Raw genomic sequence first — 12,928 nt, 5'->3', positions numbered from 1 at the left:
GAGTGTATCATTGGTTTTGAGGTGTTTTTGTTAATTTTTAGAACTGGCACCAAATAAGTAAAAGTAAACTTTTATGAGTAGAGTTAAAAAGGTAAATGCCTCTCAGAATTTTGAAAACTCTAGTTGTCATTTAAAGCAAGTACATGATGATTGTGATACGGTATATCTTGTCAAAAGAGTGTATGTTTTCCAGTGACTCCAGGAGGGCAACTTCATGTGGAAAGAGCCATTTATAGCTGATTTATGGGAATAATTTGAAGCTGGAATTCTTGGGGCAAAAATATTGATTATTAAAATGAAGAAGAATGTATGACTGTCTCTGCTTTTTTTTTCTAGTATAATTTTTAGGAAGAAAAAAACTCATATATACAATAGTTTTTTCATCTATATAGACAAAAACCAATGCGAATGAGAACTGGTTATTAGAATTTATAATATAGTTTACATAATTTGAGTAAATAATAATGTTGACTACACATTTTATTTCAGAGAATTTGTGAAAAATGCTTGGGCTGATATTGAACGCTTCAAAGAACAAAAGAACCATGATTTAAAGGAAGCTCTCATAAGCTATGCAGTCATGCAGATCAGTATGTGCAAAAAGGTAGGTTTTGGTGTCAGGGAAGATACGGTATATTCAAAAGTGCTTATGAATTTCTTTAAAACTAATTTCTCTTCCTTGGACTAGAAAGCTTATTTTAATTTAATTTTTTTAATGTTTATTTATTTATTTTGAGAGAGAGAGAGACAGAGTGCAAGCAGGGGAGGGGCAGAGAGAAAGACACAGAATCTGAAGCAGGCTCTGAGCTACCAGCACAGAGGCCGACGCAGGGCTTGAACTCACAAACCATGAGATCATGACCTGAGCCAATGCTGGGTGCTTTAACTGACTGAGCCACCCAGGCGCCCCTATCATTTTCATTTTAAAGCCCATTCTTCTCCCCTTCTCCCCTTCCAGAATGTTTTCCAATTTCTTTACTTAATTTTGAAAGAAGTATTTTTTAATAACCAAAATGTCGATTACTGAGTCTTCAGTCACCTAAGGTACCAAATTTCTGTGCTCTATTTATATCCAGTATTTGCAAATATATACCAACAACTTTACTTGGATTATATGGTGTTCTTGGATGTGGTGGTAAAATACTGTTCCTAATAGTGATAGATAGTGCTTTGATTGGAAAATAGCTTAAACATTGGGGAAAATGTGGTCATGACATGGTTTGTTGTCATACTGAGTCTTCCATGTAGCTGATGTCCATAGTAGAAGATATGAACATGGAAGCTTCATTTTGGGGAGTTTTATTTTTTATTTGAAAAAAAAAAAATTTTTTTTTTTTTTTTTTACATTTTATTTTTAAGAGAGAGAGAGACAGAGCACAAGTGGGGGAGAGGCAGAGAGAGAGGGAGACACAGAATCTGAAGCAGGCTCCAGGCTCTGAGCTGTCAGCACAGAGCCCAGCGCGGGGCTCGAACTCACAAACTGTGAGATCATGTGACCTGAGCCAAAGTCAGACGCTCAACCGAATGAGCCACCCAGGGGCCCCAGGGGAGTGTTTTGACAATACCAAAATCTTTCTAAAATGCTATTGTAAGAACAAAATATGAAACATTCCTTCTTTTTTATAACCCAAGACCTGCCTATGTGTCTGTCAGCTACTATCAGTGCTTTACAATTTACCAGCACTTTGCAGTCTACCAAGCAACTTAACATGCATTGTCTCAGTAAATCATGTAAATAGCAAGATGAATTCTCAGTTATGAAGACCTTCTTGGAAAAACCATGCTCATATAAACAACTTATGCTTTAATTCATCTGAAATGTGTATTTTCTGGCTAGTCGCCATCACTTCCCTAGCCCTTTTCACTTGTATCACTAGCAGTAAGCATAGTAAACAAAGATAGTTTAAGATGTCAACACCAGACTCTAGCATTAGTCAAGTGGGCTTTTTTTGTATTGGGCAAATTCATATTTATGCCCCAGTTAAAGTGTAAGTTACTCCATGTTATAGATCTTTGGGGTCACTTAAGAGAAGTTAAAATCATGACCAAACCATCTGCAAATGCTGACAGTGGAGTATGATTACAGCTTGGTGGTGTTTTATCTATTGTTGTCATTGTGCCACATCCTACTGCTTTACAGGGTGCCTCACGTTTAGTCGTCTTTCTAGCCTGCCCTTTTTTAATCTCAGGAGGTCTGAAAGATCAGGTAACACACGTTTTTTTAGAGTTGGTTTTATTGTGTTTTCATAAAAGACTCATCAGTAAGCTCCTTGTGATCTTCTGTTTGCTGCTTTTCCAAAGGAAAATGCAGACTATATAATGGCTCAAAGGACTTTTCTCCCCATTTTACCTAGGGCGGGGTGGTTGAGGGTGCTAGAAATTAATCTCTGAATAAAAAGGATATCACTGTAGGTGTATTTGGACATACTGTTGGATAGCTTGTATGTCTACTCATGTTTCCTAAGAAAACCATTACAGTAAACAAGAGTTTACTACATGAGGTTTGAAAGATGTGTGTTCACTTTATTTCCCAGGAACAGTACTATAAAGTTTCATCATGTTTTATTTTCTTCCTTAAGTAGAATAATAGATTTTTGTATTTGAAAATCTACAGTATTTTTTTTTAAAAACTTAAAATTAAGTACGAGAAGTCAAGATTAATACTAGTTTTTTTTAGATAAATATGATTATATTTTATTTTAGTTGTATATTAACTTTTAAAATATACCATACCGTGTTATAGTGTCAGATATCCAAAGTGGTAATTGAATATAATCAAATGACTAAATTGAAGTAGTAGTAAACCAAAACAAAATAGTTTTATATAAAAAGCATTAATATTAGCATTTAAAAATCAACTATTCTAAGTATTATTTTGGTTAACCTTTTTTATAGTGAATTTTCTAATTTGTTGAATCAAGGACTGAGCTTTTACGAAATACTTGATTTGTTTTTTTTAACATTATTTATTTTTGAGATAGAGTGCAAGTGGGGAAGGGGCAGAGAGGGAGAGGGAGACACAGAATTCTGAGTAGGCTCCAGGCTCTGAGCTGTTAGCACAGAGCCTGACATGGGGCTTAAACCCATGAACTGTGAGATCATGACCTGAGCCTAAATCAGGTGCGTAACCAACTGAGCCATGCAGGCACCCCAATACTTGATTGATTTTTAAGCTACTTTATCTTTTCAAATTAAAAAAATGATCATATGGAAAAAGATATTCCATGCAAATAGAAGTAGGAAAAAAAGCTAAGGTGCAGTACTTAGACAAAATAGACTTTAAAACAAAGACTGTAACAGTAGACAAAGGGCATTACATACTGATAAAGGGGCCAATCCAGTAAGAGGATATAACAGTTGTAAATATCTACCCAACACTGGAACACCTAAATACATAAGGTAAATATTAACAGACATAAAGGGAGAAATTGATGGTAACACAATAATTGTAGGGGGTTTTAACACCCCACTCATATCAATGAATAGATCATCAAGGCAGAAAATCAATAAGGAAATAGTATCTTTGAGTGATGCTTTAGCCCACATGGCCTTAACAGATACATATAGAACATTCCATCCAAAAACAACAGAATACATGTTCTTTTCAAGTACACATGGAATATTCTCCAGGATAGATCACATGTTAGGCCACGAAACAAGTCTCAGTAAATTGAAGAAAACTGAAATAATATCATCTTTTCTGACCACAATTGCATGAAACCAGGAATCAGTCACAAGAAAAAAACTGGAAAAACACAAACTTGTGGAGGCTAACCAGTATGCTAACCAAACCTTCAATGAATTAATGGAGAAATCAAAGAGGCAATCAAAAAATACAAATGAAAATGAAAACACAATGGTTCAAAATCTTTGGGATGCAGCAAAAGCCGTTCAAAGAAGGAATTTATAGCAATACAAGAAACAAGAAAAATCTCGGGACACCTGGGTGGCTTAGTCAGTTGAGTATCTGACTCTTGATTTTGGCTCAGGTCATGATCTCGCAGTTCATGAGTTTGAGCTCTGCATTGGGCTCTGTGCTGACAGTGCGGAGCCTGCCTTGGGATTCTCCGTCTCTCCCTCTTTCTGTCCACCCCCTACGCCCCACGCCAAATAAATAAATAAACATACAGAAAAAAGAAGAAGAAAAGTCTCAATGTAACCTGCACCTAAAGGGTTTACAGAAAGAACAAAGCCAAGGTTAGTAGAAGGAAGGAAATGATAAAGGTCAGAGCAGAAAAACTATCATAAAAGTAACATACTCTCATTGCAAAAATTTTAAAAATCCAGAAGCATATTAAGTAAAAATTCTCTCCCTCCTCCCCCAAATCCCTTTTTAGAAACTTACCACTGTTACAGACTTCATGTGTATCCTTCCAGACATTCTTACACATTTACAATCATTAAGAAAATATACCCTTTCCTTTTCCCTGCACAAATGGGATTGCATTGTATGTGCTAGTGTGTAGTTTTTGTTTGCTCATTTGATGTCTCATAGATCTCTTACTGTGATAGTCCATATCTTATCCTTTCTAACAACCAGTACTCTATTAGATACTGCTTTATCCAGCCAAAGATATTTAAGATTTGAAGATATTTATCAAAGCTTCGAATATTGATAGATATTGGCATACTTAAATATTAAAGAAAATACTGCTTCTTCATAAAATATGTGTCTTGTTTGTTGAAAAAATACCTTTGTTTCTACCACTTCCTTAGATTTTACTGCTATATTTTTATATACATGCATTTTTGTTTAAGCATATTAGGTATATTATATTACCTTTGTGCTAAATAGCCTGCCAGAACACTAAGAAGGATCTGATAATTCAGCATATTATTGGTTTTTATCAAAACATGTGTTGTTAGACTAATAATTTAATAATCCATTAATTTTTAAATAATTAATTTTTATTTAACTGTTAAACTAATAAGGTATTTTTCTTTTGTTTTAAGTATTACATAGAACAATTTCCTGAAAACTTGTTTGGTTTACAAATAGAAATAATGCAAACGTGATATGAATAAATAAGTTTGTTATGAGCCTTGAAAACTCAGTTTTCCAAAAAGTTGTAGTAGCTCTTTCCCCATCTTGAAGATAGGCTATACAAGCGATTCTCTTTTTTCAGAAGCATTAGACATTCACTTATATTAGTCATTGCTAGAAATAGTGTCATATTTGCTGGACTTGACAGTTATTCCAAAAGGTGAAAGTAGCATACCAGTAAGCCAAACAGTTGGATTTTCAGAATCCTTCCAAGATTACATTTTAAAGTTTTTTTCTTTCTTGTTTTTGTTTTTAATAGGGAATTCAAGTTTGGACCAATGCTAAGGAATGCTTTAGCAAGATGTAATCCTGTGAAATGAATTTCTCTTCAATCAAAGTGCCCCAGAACAGAAGCACAAGTAAATAAAAAAAAAAAAAAATAAAGTTGCTATCCAGTATACACAAAAATATATATAAGTTGAGTAAATTCAACTGTCTTTAATTTGATTGTAGTTGTGTTAATATAGCACAAAAAGGATGTATTTTAATGAATATTAAATATTATAATTTGAGGTTTTGGGGACTGGTGCTGATTCCAAAATGTTAATTTGATAATATATACCAGTATATTGTTTGTCAGGCTTCTGAACCAGTGACTGAATGAAAGATGTTAGATAATATGTTTGTTTCAATGCTAGTTGTTTCAGATCTGTTTCTGTAGGGAATTTTTCCCTAAGATTGCATTCCTGTCTTTACTTAGTAAGACCCACTAATCTGTTATAGGGGGTTATTTTTTCTTGCCTTATAGTTGAGCTGTTTGGTTTGACAAAGCTCAGCAGAAACTTAGTGTGAACTCTAAGGTTTTCTCTCACATTCATTGATGCCCCCTATAACATTTGCATACACTAGAAAATGCCTTCAGTTTGTGTTTTACCAGAATTTTGATACTGGTCAGAAATTTTATACTGCCAACAAAGAAGACTCAACTTCTCAGATATATAGTGGAACGCATTGTTATGATCCAGGAATTGCTATATAGAAAGTTTTAATTGAATATGTTACATGTAAGCACTAAATTCTTCTCAAATAATTCTTAACCTCAGTGATGAGCCTAAATTTACTATGCTTGGCTCTCTACACATGGCATTTCAGGGTACAAGATGTAGCATTTCATTGTATAAGATACATGTAGTGAACATATGTGTTAGTATCTTCATTATTAACATCCTTCTTCTCTATTGCTTGGCTGTAATTTTTGTAAAGATAAATTATATTGTTTGTATGGTGTGTGTGTGTGTGCGTGGTATATGTTCAGAAGCCAAGTACCCTCATTTTGCTAGCTTTGCAGTATTTTAAATGTGTTCTCATTATTACTAATTAATGTAAAAAAAAAAAATCCCCAGTACTGTTCAGCATTTGACTTTTTTACATGTTTAAAATGTTGCTGGATTTTTGTGCTGTTTGCCAGACTTACAATAAATAAGTGAAGTATTGTGCTGATTTTCATATTTTTGTTATTTTAACAAGGTGATTTATACATATTAGTATCTGATGCCCTGTGAGAAAATAATAATAATACATGCCATATTATGTTTTGAAGTATTTAACTGTGTAAATTTATATTAGGCCAGAATTTGGATTAAAAAAAAATAAGATGCTGAAATGAGATATAACTTTTAAATTTTTACTTTTTTTTTTTAAAGATAAAATTGTCGGAAACAAAAGTCATTTGTATACTCACCTCATTCCATTGAATTGTATCATCTCTTGACTCATGAAATAAAACAGCTTTTCATTTGGCACTTAAAAATCAAAAGTCTTCTCTCCAAAACTAACCTTAAATTAAATGTAAAATGTATTAGATTTTTCCCTACTAGCTGACTTAGTTTGAGAAGGCCATTATTACCTTTTTTTTTTAATATTTATTTTTTAAGGTTTATTTATTTTGAGAGAGTGCAAACCAGGAAGAGGCAGAGAGAGAATCTCAAGCTGGCTCTGTGCTGAGAGCACAGAGTCCCACATGGAGCTCAGTCTCATGAACTGTGAGACCATGACCTGAACTGAAATCAAGAGTCGGACACTTAACCAACTGAGCCACCCAGGTTCCCTGTTACCTATGTTTTAAGAGATGAGTTTAGGAAAAATATTTTTCTAAAATATGCAGATATTCACTTGGTTGTGTGTATGTTTAGGAATATCTTGATTTGGGTTGACTTGTTAAGTTTAATTTGATAGCACAAATCATCCCTTTAAAAAAAAAAAAAACTCTTAAACTTTTTTTTTTTTTTTTTAAAGTAGACTGCATGCCCAACACGGGGCTTGAACTCACAACCCTGAGTTACATGCTCTGCCAACTAAGCCAGCCAGGCACCCCACCCCAGCCCCCCAAAATAAAACTCTTTAAAGGAATTTTGTGATGGAAATTATTTTTTGTATGATCTACAATAAGTATAAAGAAAGTAATCTGTGCAATAACCCTTTTCACTATTTAAAAATCAGAACTCTAAGATGAATTATTAAGGAGAGATGAAGTTTAAATTTTCAAAGCTAAATATAAAAATATAAGCAATGACTGAAGAAAAATGACTCATTACATTAATGTAAATAGTAATAGAGGAAGATTTCATCTTGACAGTGTACTAGTGATGCAGTTGATATAGTCAAAGCATTAAAATCAACTGAAGTCATACTTAACCTTCATTTACATCCAAAACTTAAGTATGTCTGAATGAGTCACTGGTAATTACAACATAGCATCCAAAACAGGAACTGCGGGTTCTTAAAATTCAAGCATCTTTAGAATAAACACACCCAGCTTGGAATGGAATGAAAAACCAAGAGTTATATAACAGGAATGCTAGGCTTTTTATATCTTTATAATCATTCTTTAGATTTATATTCATAGTCTCCCCCTGGGTAGAATTTACTGATTCTCATAAAAAGTTTTACCTAAAAAAAAGATTTAAGAATTTCTTTCAAGGGTGAGTAACCCAGAGAGGTCAAATCAGTAGAATTATATTTGCTTCCTAAATTATATAGCTTTTAATACTTATATTTAAAGGAAGGAATAAGCTGTTGAAAAAGATGAGCACATTAAATCCAAAATAAGTAGAAGAAAGGAAGCACAAAATTAATGATATTAAAAATAAAGTTACAAAGCCAAAAGTTGGTTCTTTGAAAAGATTAACAAAATTAAAGCTCTAGGAAACCTGGATGAGAAAAGAAAAAGCACAAATTCTTATCAGGAATGAGATGGGGGATGTTATTATAGATCTTACAGAAATTAAAAGCATAATAAGGAATATAATGGGCAACTTTTTTTTTTTTTTAATTATGGGCAATTTTAAACCAATAAATTAGATGAAGTCAACAAATTCCTTAAAAAATACAGCTTGCTAAAACTGATACAAGATGAAATAGAAAATCTGAGTAGCCTTATACCAAATAAATTTATTATAAAAAATATTCCTACAGAAGGAAACTCCAGGTCCATGTGGCTTTATTGATGAGTTTTCTCAAACACTTAAGAAAAAGCTTTCATTCTACATAAACTTTCAGAAAATAGGGAAAAGGGAATACTTGCTTCCCATTTTTTTTAAATGAGGGGCACCTAGGTGGCTTAGTTGGTTAACTTCAGCTCAGGTCATGATCTCACAGCTTGTGAGTTCAAGCCCTGCGTTGAGCTCTGGGCTGACAGCTCAGAGCCTGGAGCCTGCTTCAGATTCCCTGTCTCCTTTTCTCTCTCTCTGCCCCTCCCCAACTCGTGCTCGCTCTCTTTCTTGAAAATAAATAAACATTAAAAAAAATTTTTAATGAGAAAAGCATTATTACCACAGTACCAAAACCGGCCAAAGATACCTGGAGAAAAAGTGATATATCAATATACGTCATAAACATAGATGCAGAAATTGCTAAACTATTAGCTAATTTGACACAGCAATATGTAAAGAGCATAATATGTCATGATCAAGTCGTTTATCTCAGAATGCAAGGTTGGTTTAACATTAAAAGTTAATTACTGTAATCCATCATATTAACAGAATAAATAAAGACCATTTTCATACATGTAGAAAAAGCATTCGGCAAGATTCAACACTGATTTATTATTTAAAACTCTCAGCAAACTAAGTGCTCTCTTCGGCAGCACGTATACTAAAACTCTCAGCAAACTAGGAAAAGAAGGAAACTTAATTTGATAAAGGGCATCTGTGGAAACCTACAGCTAACATACCTAATGTTGGAAAAGTTAAGCCCATCACTGGACAACTGCCTGTCAGACAATATATGTTCCCATTTCTCCCTCTTCTACCTTTGCTGAGGTTCCTCCAGTTTTTACCCCAACCTTTCTGCAACTATCGCCATCCCCTGTTGCTTCCTGTGCTCATTGCCGAAGTCTTTCTCAGTATTTGAACTGTGAAGCAGATGAATGCCCCATCTGTGAAGCTCAGAGAGTATGTTCGCCAGGTAAGCAGTCCCAAGGTCAGAAGGTTTGGGGAATCTATTGATTCAGCAGATAATTATAAAATCCATCCCCAGATGAAGGTGAAACTAGTTGATTCAGCAGCAAAGAGCCCAAATGAATAAAATATTCCTTTCATGTACTTATGTGATAGAAACACCATTCAGCAGAAGACAAGGAGAAATTCAGTGCTAAAGCCTTCATTTTAGAGGATATAGCTTCAATTGCATCAAATCAGAGCTATCAGAGCTGAAACAGGCACAGTGCAGTGATGTGGCTTGCCCAAGATCCCACAGCTAGTAACTGGTAGAGGCAGAGTTTGACCTCACGTAGCATGCATCCAGAGCCTGGTACTTGTTGAGGCTTTTCCCTTTTGGAGGAGTAGGGGACTTTAGATGTCAACATACCTGGAAGAGAACCTCTGGGACAGACCCATGAGGGTGGGGGAGGGGTGGAAAAGGTAACTTTCATGATGCTCAAACTGCGAGATACTTGACAAGAAAATGTCTTGGGTACTACTGGGAATGGGAGAGGAAGAGAGAACATAATGAGGTGGGCTGTGGGGGAAATACTAGACTAGTTCTCCAACTTGAATGTGTTTGTGAATCACTTGGGAATCTAGCTAAAACACAGGCTCTGTTTCAGTAGTTTGGAGTGGAGCCTCACTGCATTTCTAACAAGCTCCCAGATAATGTCAGCGCTACAGGTCAGACTGAGTAGTGAGTGTTAAAGAATATATACATAAGTATAAAATATGAATCATAACTAGCTTTTAAGATAATGGCCTGGACAAACCAAGGGCCATTTATTTACAGTTATTTAGCAAATACAAAAATTTATACAAAAGTTGTACAAAAAATTAGGCAATACCAGTTTCTTAGTTCAGTTCCAAGTTTACAAGTTGATATCAGAAGCTAAATTTAAAACATGTGAAGCCTTAATAAAGATGAGTAGATGGGTAATGATCAAAAATTAAGACTGAAACAATAATATGGTAATAACAATAGTATTAATGAGGGTGAGAGACTTCTTGTTAAATACAGTCATTTAGACATGGGTCTATCTTTGTGCCTTTAAAAAATTCCTCTAAAATGACAATAAGGAGGTGTTTTTGTTTTTGTTTTTGTTTTTGTCTGTAAAGTACCATTCAGGACAAAGAGAACGGAAGAAAATAACAACTGTGTACAATAAGTGTTCACAAAATTTTGGAAGATAAAAAGATGGAGGAGGTGCTAATTGACTTAAAAAAAATGGTGGCTGCTGAAACTTACATGCCAGTGGCTGGGACTACTAATAAGAAGCAAGCTAATTGACACAGTCGAATCCCAGAAAGACTCAGGAATTAGACGAAACAGGCATACTGGTAAGAAGGAATAGGTGTGAGGTTAAAAAGGGTGGGGAAAGGATTGGTTGAAAGTCTGTACCAGGAAGAATTAGATTATATGTGGAATCTAAAAAACAAAGCAAACAAAAAATAGAAACAGACCCATATATACAGTGAACTGATTGATGGTTGTCAGAGGGGAGGCAAGTGGGGTGATGGGCAAGATGGGTGAAGGCGAGTGAGAGATACAGGCTTCCAGTTATGGAAAAAATAAGTCATAAATAGTAACAGGAAAACAGTTAATATACAAAGAATTGCCCTCACAATAGCATCAGGCTTCTCTGTAAAGCAAAATTTGTTAGATGCCAGAAAAAAATAGAGTGATGCATTCAGAATTCTGAAGAAAAATGGTAGCCAATTGGATGGCCAAACTGTCAATCATGTGTGAGGCAGAACAAAGACATTTTTGAATATGCAGTCTCAAAAAATTACTTTCCTGGGACGCCTGGGTGGCTCAGTTGGCTGAGTGTCCGACTTCAGCTAAGGTCCCGATCTCATGGTCTGTGAGTTTGAGCCCTGAGTTGGGCTGGTGCTAACAGCTCAAAGCCTGCAGCCTGCTTTGGATTCTGTGTCTCCCTCTCTGCCCCTCCCTCCACTCGTGCTCTGTCTCTTTCTGTCTCTCAAAAATGAATAAACATTAAAAATAATAAAAATTCCCTTCCTATGCACCCTTTCTCAAGAAGCTATTAGAAGATGTGCTTCCCCAAAACAGGAGCATAGAGCAAAAATCAGGAAGCCATGAGATACAGAAAACAGGAGATCCAACATAAAAGAGAGATGAAAGGTATGCCCAGTGTATGATGAAAAGGAATCCTGGGAAGGCACTGTCCAGAGTGGAGTCAAAGTCGGGGGCTCCCGGGGGAAGATCACCTGGAAAAAAGTCAGAATTGTAGGCTTAGGTAAAGAGTTGACAAATGTAGAATATTGTATTTGGAGGCTGTTTGAGTGGGACGATGTAGCCGTAGATAGAAAAGTAAGCAATAGGGGCTCCTGGGTGGCTTAGTCGGTTGAGCGTCCGACTTTGGCTCAGGTCACGATCTCACGTTCCGTGAGTTCGAGCCCTGCGTCGGGCTCTGTGCTGACAGCTCAGAGCCTGGAGCCTGCTTCAGATTCTGTGTCTCCCCCTCTCTCTGCCCCTCCCCTGCTCATGCTCTCTCTCTGTCTCCAAAATAAATTTAAAAAAAGAAAAATTAAAAAAAAAGCAATAAAAACACAAGGCTATTATAATATTCAAGAGAAAAGGAACTGTTTTACACAAAAAGAATTATAATCAGAATTTACTACATGGCTCTGCAGTTAAAAATATTTACATAACTATAATAATGGAAACATAACAATCACCTCATCCAAACACGCGATAACAACTGTAGTAGAGGGTTGGTCAGGGAGGCCCCTGAGTGGCTCAGTTGGTTGAGCCTCCGACTTTGGCTCAGGTCATGACTTTGTGGTCGTGGGTTCAAGCCCCACATTGGGTTCTGTGCTGACAGCTCAGAGCCTGGAGCCTGCTTCAGATTCTGTCTATCTCTCTGCCCCTACCCTGCTGGTGCTCTGTCTCTCTCTCTCTCAAAAATGAACAAATATTTAAAAATTTTAATTAAAAAAAATTCCAAATAGTGCTGTAGGCATGAAAAGTTGTGTCCTTCCTCTCTCATTTCCCATCCCTATGTCTCCCTGTTTTTCTCCACAGGGGTAACCACTGCTGTGGAAACGAGAGCCTACTGTACGTATTTAACATCTTGACGACTGTTCCATGTCAATACATATGCCTCCACCTCTTTTTTGGCCATATGGTATCCATAGAGACCATAATTTATGGTTTGAAGGATCCTTTTAAAAGGTTAGCACCCAGAAGTAAGTATGACCCACCAGAGGTCAGCCCAACGTGAGCAGGGCGCAGGAAGACTGCTCAGGGCTGGTGATTAGGCATCACTCACTTCCTGTCAGAAAGCTAAAGACCACTGTGTGAATCGGGGATCTTCACTGCTTCCCTTATACCTCAAAATTCTCCAGAGCCAAATAATTTGCCTTTGCTACACACACACACACACACACACACACACACACACACACGCACGAAGAGAGAAATCAGTGTTCTCTAGAT

General features: G+C 35.9%; 1 protein-coding gene across 2 annotated transcripts in view; it reads left to right on the top strand.

Moving 5' to 3' along the window:
• SNX4 (sorting nexin 4) overlaps window positions 1-6,484 on the top strand; it is a 69,997-nt gene extending 63,513 nt beyond the window's left edge. For both annotated transcript variants that reach the window (XM_045502368.1, XM_045502367.1), the window contains 2 exons: window positions 490-604; window positions 5,304-6,484. In XM_045502368.1, coding sequence (XP_045358324.1) covers window positions 490-604; window positions 5,304-5,351 — 163 coding nt within the window. In that variant the 3' untranslated portion in view covers window positions 5,352-6,484. The remainder of the gene's footprint in view (window positions 1-489; window positions 605-5,303) is intronic.
• The last annotated feature ends 6,444 nt before the right edge of the window (window positions 6,485-12,928 follow it).

This window comes from Leopardus geoffroyi, chromosome C2 (genome assembly GCF_018350155.1).
Source record: "Leopardus geoffroyi isolate Oge1 chromosome C2, O.geoffroyi_Oge1_pat1.0, whole genome shotgun sequence".
Lineage (NCBI taxonomy): Eukaryota > Metazoa > Chordata > Mammalia > Carnivora > Felidae > Leopardus > Leopardus geoffroyi.
The sequence above is the reverse complement of the archived record's forward strand: the minus strand, read 5'-3'. Positions and strand labels throughout refer to the sequence as shown.